At 39.3% G+C, this 7,180-nt stretch overlaps 1 protein-coding gene across 4 annotated transcripts in view; it reads right to left on the reverse strand.

The window, feature by feature from the left end:
- The window catches only part of arfgef2 (ADP-ribosylation factor guanine nucleotide-exchange factor 2 (brefeldin A-inhibited)), a 79,469-nt gene extending 72,735 nt beyond the window's left edge, over nt 1-6,734 (reverse strand). For all 4 annotated transcript variants that reach the window (XM_060938133.1, XM_060938131.1, XM_060938132.1 and 1 more), the window contains exons 1-2: nt 6,401-6,734; nt 12-42 (exon numbers count right to left, since the gene is read on the reverse strand). In XM_060938133.1, coding sequence (XP_060794116.1) covers nt 12-42; nt 6,401-6,569 — 200 coding nt within the window. In that variant the 5' untranslated portion in view covers nt 6,570-6,734. The remainder of the gene's footprint in view (nt 1-11; nt 43-6,400) is intronic.
- Between the last annotated feature and the right edge of the window lie 446 nt (nt 6,735-7,180).

Genomic DNA, 7,180 nt, shown 5'->3' on the forward strand with positions numbered 1-7,180 from the left:
GATGGACTCACTTCTGGTTTTCCAGCTCAAGTTTGATCTCCTCTGAAAAACAGAGAGGGAGAAACATGCAGTGAGTGGAACTACAGTATTACTGAGCACAACACACTGAATCATTCTACAAGATCATACATCTAAATTCAAATGAAACTGCTCTTCCTTCCTCTTAGGATGTGTGCGTGTATATATCTAGATCTATTCTTGTTTTCTATGTTGCTAGCCAGTGATGACTCAACACTGCTTGCAGTTACACATATTGTGAAGTAATCTACTGCAGTCTTCTTCTAAGTGTTCTTAGATGATATAATTATTAATTATGAGTGTCTGCTTTATGACTGATATTTATAGTACACCAAGTGTCGTGTTCGGTTATGACTCTCTCCGTTCTTCCCAAAACTTTCCTACACTTGTTTCTGGTCAATAGCTGCCACTAATATCAAATGTCGGAACATTTAACCATTAAACCACGTGTTTAGGTTTCTAATATTATGGCAGCTCTGGCAGTGATTGCTGTGGTGGGGAGAGAAAAAAAAAAAAAAAAAAAAAAATCACAGGTTTACGCTCATGCATTACCATTTCTATAGTAACAACTTATTTACAAGGACTTCATACGGTTGACACCCCACTTAAATCAAAGCCTACTAACAAAGGGATTAAAAAGATGTATTGTTATTTAATAGAAAAAGTGCATAATATGGAAAAGTTTTCTGTCAGGAAATGTTTAACATTTTATGGAAGGAGTCTCCAGTATCAGTGCTTTGGAACAATCAGAGGTGAAAGTCTTCCTTTAAAATTCCCGCCACATGAAATTACACACATTTGTGGCTTCTCAGTAACAAACTGCATGTATTTATTTACTTCAAGAGAAAGGGATGGAATGATTGTTTAGAGCTGCTGTAATGCAAGCGATAACAGGAATGAACTTTTTCACAGATGTACTGAAATATAACTACAAACATATGTTGTTCTTAAATTTAAAAAAAAAAAAAGTCATTGGCAAATTGCTGTTATTATACGAAGACTAGAACACTTCAAGACATGCTGTTCTGGGAAAATAATCAAAATCACCACCCACTCATTGATTATTTTGCTATAACAAGACATCTGAATATGATTTATTCCTTATACATTATGTTCCATTTCACTCTTTCACGCTGAATTAAAGCTTATACAAATGAATATACAAGTATGTAAGTGCAAGTCGGGGCCTTCTTTTAAGCTTCTGATCTGAAGTTACATTAATCCATGACTGAATACGAACCATCCCAACTGCCAAATAAAGCAAGCATCCAGATCAGCATGATGAAGCAAAAAAAAAAAAAAAAGCTGTTGCTCATAATGATATGTGAATACTGCAGCACGTGATGACAGTCAGGTTAGATACAGTAGGTCTAAGAACAACTAAAATTTCTATCAGCAGAATAAGACGTAGCACAAACAGAGACACGCTGTTAATATAAAGCAGTGTTTTCGAATCAAGTCCTCAGAGAAAGATCCCCACACAGCCCATATTTTGCCCTCCCCTAGCTCCCAGTATAACTGTATTACATTCAGTGTTCCTGATTGCTTGAATTAGCTGCTGTGTGATCAGTGCTGGGAGAGAGCACGTTTAGCACTGGAAAACACCAGTTAAAGGTAGACTTCCAAAATTGATTTCATAAGTACTGCAGGTCTCTTAAGTTCATAAATTTTCTGCAGAAAGTTGTGCTGCCTGCACACACTTCATTCATCAGGCATCCACAAAGCTTTTAATGAGCTAGACCATGTAAAATCTAGTAAAAGCCTCAGTCTGAAGCAGTACACTGGATTTTGTGCTCGTAGTCATCATCAGAGATTTATAGATAGAGATACAACCCCAATTCCAAAAAAGTTGGGACAAAGTACAAATTGTAAATAAAAACAGAATGCAATAATTTACAAATCTCAAAAACTGATACTGTATTCACAATAGAACATAGACAACATATCAAATGTCGAAAGTGAGACATTTTGAAATTTCATGCCAAATATTGGCTCATTTGAAATTTCATGACAGCAATACATCTCAAAAAAGCTGGGACAGGGGCAATAAGAGGCTGGAAAAGTTAAAGGCACAAAAAAGGAACAGCTGGAGGACCAAATTGCAACTCATTAGGTCAATTGGCAATAGGTCATTAACATGACTGGGTATAAAAAGAGCATCTTGGAGTGGCAGCGGCTCTCAGAAGTAAAGATGGGAAGAGGATCACCAATCCCCCTAATTCTGCACCGACAAATAGTGCAGCAATATCAGAAAGGAGTTCGACAGTGTAAAATTGCAAAGAGTTTGAACATATCATCATGTACAGTGCATATCATCATCAAAAGATTCAGAGAATCTGGAAGAATCTCTGTGCGTAAGGGTCAAGGCCAGAAAACCATGCTGGGTGCCCGTGATCTTCAGGCCCTTAGACAGCACTGCATCACATACGAGCGTGCTTCTGTATTGGAAATCACAAAATGGGCTCAGGAATATTTCCAAAGAATATTATCTGTGAACACAATTCACCATGCCATCCGCCGTTGCCAGCTAAAACTCTATAGGTCAAAGAAGAAGCCGTATCTAAACATGATCCAGAAGCGCAGACGTCTTCTCTGGGCCAAGGCTCATTTAAAATGGACTGTGGCAAAGTGGAAAACTGTTCTGTGGTCAGACGAATCAAAATTTGAAGTTCTTTATGGAAATCAGGGATGCCATGTCATTCGGACTAAAAAGGAGAAGGACGACCCAAGTTGTTATCAGCGCTCAGTTCAGAAGCCTGCATCTCTGATGGTATGGGGTTGCATTAGTGCGTGTGGCATGGGCAGCTTACACATCTGGAAAGACACCATCAATGCTGAAAGGTATATCCAGGTTCTAGAGCAACATATGCTCCCATCCAGACGACGTCTCTTTCAGGGAAGACCTTGCATTTTCCAACATGACAATGCCAAACCACATACTGCATCAATTACAGCATCATGGCTGTGTAGAAGAAGGGTCCGGGTACTGAACTGGCCAGCCTGCAGTCCAGATCTTTCACCCATAGAAAACATTTGGTGCATCATAAAACGGAAGATACGACAAAAAAAGACCTAAGACAGTTGAGAAACTAGAATCCTACATTAGACAAGAATGGGTTAACATTCCTATCCCTAAACTTGAGCAACTTGTCTCCTCAGTCCCCAGATGTTTACAGACTGTTGTAAAGAGAAAAGGGGATGTCTCACAGTGGTAAACATGGCCTTGTCCCAACTTTTTTGAGATGTGTTGTTGTCATGACATTTAAAATCACCTAAGTTTTCTCTTTAAATGATACATTTTCTCAGTTTAAACATTGTGTCATCCATGTTATATTCTGAATAAAATATGGAATTTTGAAACTTCCACATCATTGCCTTCCATTTTTATTTACAATTTGTACTTTGTCCCAACTTTTTTGGAATCGGGGTTGTAGATAGATAGATAGATAGATAGATAGATAGATAGATAGATAGATAGATAATAATCAAATACTTTTATTCCATATTTTGTTGCTTTTTTTTATATTTTTGGGGGGTTTTGTTTTTGAGTAGTTTTTATTTCGTCCTTGGTTGGTTCAGCAACACACTCTGCCATTTTGTTTTTCTCTACTCACAGTATATGAGCTGATAGCCTAGTAATAGAGTAGCCAATCAGAGCGCACAATTGCTCATATCCAGAGAATGCGAATAGAATAAACTGGAGTATCATTAGGTACAAGTGCTCCAGCTGTTTGGGAAATTCATATGAAATGTGAGTAATTTTGGAGTCCAATGACTCACTAGTCACAAAACTGAAGGGGCATGGAATCCTTTTAATAATATTAATAAGAATAATAAGCAGAAGCGGAATAAGAATAAGAAGTTGTTAACTGGCTACATTAACCATAGTTATACATTTATTATAAACAATGTCATGGTACTTTTTCCATTATTGACCCCGTCAGCATGAAGAAAAATGAATTAATAAAAATATGTGAATATTTGAGTGGTTTGGATGATATGAAACCCTGCATAAACTTGGAAAAATACCATATTGTGATCTAACTAGGGAACAAACATGTATTATGGCTACAAGAACCACCTCGCTCAGGTTAGTACTAAAGGTCAATATCATTTGACCAAGAATATTCTAGTCAGCAAGTCTCACCTCACAAATGAACTAAGGGAAAGTCGCTAGTGAATAGGTGGATTGTATACTCAAGGTAAGCCAAGCACTATAAATCCAGGAACCTGCTATGCAAACAAGTCTGCTGTGCCAGTTAGCCTGAACCAACAGACCACTCGGTTTATCAAGGTTATGCAGTAATGAAAATTTTAAACTGATTACTGAACTATATCAGGCTCAACGATCAAGTTCCATGTGAGCATTTTGAACTCTGATTTTTATTTTATTTCGTCAAAAACATTCCCAAAGATCAGAGTTTAGGAAATGTTACCAAGAAACACTATCTAACACCTTCAGGAATATCAGTTAACTCTAACAATAATACATTTGAGAACTGGGGTAAAAATGACTAAACCACTTTGTTAAAGCTCACCCTTGCCCGAAAAACATTGAGGAAGTGCACAGAGCTGAAATTTAACACCATCAATAATTGTGTTAATTGCATACTGGATCACATGCATGTTCATGCCAATGCTTTCAGCATTATTTAATAAATAAATAAGTTCCACCCTGAAGGACATCTACATTAAATGTTTAGAATCGACATGCGAAATTCAGTGGCATCTAAAATGTATTTTATAATGGAATTCTAAGTTTTGGTTTAAACTACCTTCAACAACAAGCTGGTCTATTTTCACTTTGGTTAACAGTTTCCTGCATGACCCACAACTCTGTTCGACTCCCTGATCATAGTGTCACCATTTCATCTCGGCGTAGTCTGTCCAGCTCTTTCACCACCTCTGCTCAAACATATCCAGTTCCAGAGCAAAATTTCATGCTAATTCTACCATCAAAGCCATTGTGGTTGTCATCTTGTAGATTGCTAATTAGTTAAACCAAGCCTCTGCCGTAACTCAGAGCAAATGTGTTGGATTGCATTCAGGAAATTTGACTCAAACGTTTGCCCTGTCCACTGTTTCTACAGTGGATTTCTCATTAATATAACAACCACCACCACCACACTGAACACTGCAGGAAAATGGGGAGCATTTAACTGCAAAACCTGACTGTTGAAATCATTTATATTTTTAATTCTCCCTAAATCCGTCACGGCCAAGTCTTACCCGCCAGACAGCTCTCCCCATCACCTGACCACTACTAACCAGGGAGGGCAAGAGCGGTCACATGCTTCCTCCAAGACAGCCAACTGTGTCTTTTCAAGGTGCTACTCACGCAACATCAAATCAACGGCGGCGTAACACACTCTGAGGAAAGCGCTATCCGCCCACCTGCATACTTTATGCATGAGCTCACAGACACCCATGATTGGTTAGCAGCACTTGTGATTGACAGAGGACAGAGATTATGCCACACCTGAGAGCACGGCCAATTTTGCTCTCTTGGGCTCCCGGCTATGGATGGCAGTGGCGACATCGGAATTCGAACTCGCGATCTACGAATAATAGGCTTTCCTGTTGTGCTAAATTCCATCACACACAACTGCCAACTTCTCACAGGAATAGCAGAAATACAGGACAACTAGCATCAAATATTTCAACATAAATTTTACATGTTTCAGGGTGGAGGTTTCCTTTAATAACCAACATTCACAGTGACACAGGTCAGACAGGGGACTGATCAATGAAGTTACAAGAGACTCTAGAACTAAGCCAAGTGACTCATCTGAGCAGGCTGAGGTGAGCTGATTACTGAAACACTACGTATTCTCATATGATTGGTCAAACAGCTGACATCCGTGTTCATGTAAAACTCGGCGGAAATCAGGAACAATATTTATTCAGCAGTCAAACAGCGATTAGGAGATGATGTGCGATTAGTTTATAGTCCAGACGACAATACACAAATAAGGACCAAATGCACAATCAATCAATCAATAAAAGCTAAACAAACCTCCGAGATCTTATCTAGATCAGGACACCGATAGTGTTAGCCTGTTAGCCAGAAGAGCTAGCAGAGTAGCAAGCGACATCATCGTGATGTCAGGGCCAGTGCTAACTGTAGAAGCTAACGAAACAACCCGGAATGAAGCGTTTGGCAGATAAACATTCAGGAATCAACTCCCAAATGTATCAGAAGTCTTTCAAGGAAACGGGGAAATCGATTAGGCCCTGATAAAAACCTGACAGTGAACATTTTAAACATGCACTGAACTAAAAAGGTGTGTTTATAGATTATATTATTATATTTATCAGTGTTATCGTAAATAAGTCAGTTTTCTGTGGAAAGCAAGCAGGTGTAAATGTAAACAGAGCTCACCCAGAGCCACCTGGCAGGCCTTCCGCAGCTGGCTGTGTTGGCTCCGCTTCACCTCCTTATCCGACAGGATTTTCTCCAGCGCCCGAGACACAAACATGCTCTTCGTCGTAGTGCTTTCTGTCTCAGTGTGCCGTTTATTACTGAAGGCAGGTTGTTGTTGTTCTTTCATTTCTTGTTCCGGAACTTATTTCCTCGTTCAGGCCGTCATTGTCGGCCCAAAGCCCTGCTTTAGTGCAGGTATGAGACACTACCTGAAGCTGGCTGATGTCGCCGCTGCTTGTATTGGAGCGACAGACGCTGCTGCTGTTTCAGCACTGGGTCGCCATGTTGATGACGCGTCATGGTCACGTGCTCTTCGCAGAGGTTACATCTTGAACGTGTGTCTTTTTCCAGTGTCAGAAAAAACTCGCCTTTACACCGTAGATTAAGATACTAAACAGATAATAGAAGGCTGTTTGGGATTTGGCTATGGATTTGTGTGATGAGAGTTTGGGAAATTATTTGCAGGTTTTTCATGGGTATCCGTAAAGTCGACAAAACTGCGCTTCCGGTTTGCGATTTTTGCACAAGTCTGTGTGTCTCGTAGTCACCGGTATGCAGTGGTTTATCCCCCAGTGTATTAGCTTCATGTTTAAATGTGAAAAAAAAAGTTGATCAAACACGTGTCTATGATTGATCATTCTAGATTTAAAGACAACAGAGCTTTTTTTAAAGGATGTTTAAATGTGACTGTTACTGGAGTCTTAGTAGAAGCTAAAATTATGATCAAACTTAGTTCAG

This window comes from Neoarius graeffei, chromosome 13, assembly GCF_027579695.1.
Source record: "Neoarius graeffei isolate fNeoGra1 chromosome 13, fNeoGra1.pri, whole genome shotgun sequence".
In the NCBI taxonomy this organism is placed as follows: domain Eukaryota; kingdom Metazoa; phylum Chordata; class Actinopteri; order Siluriformes; family Ariidae; genus Neoarius; species Neoarius graeffei.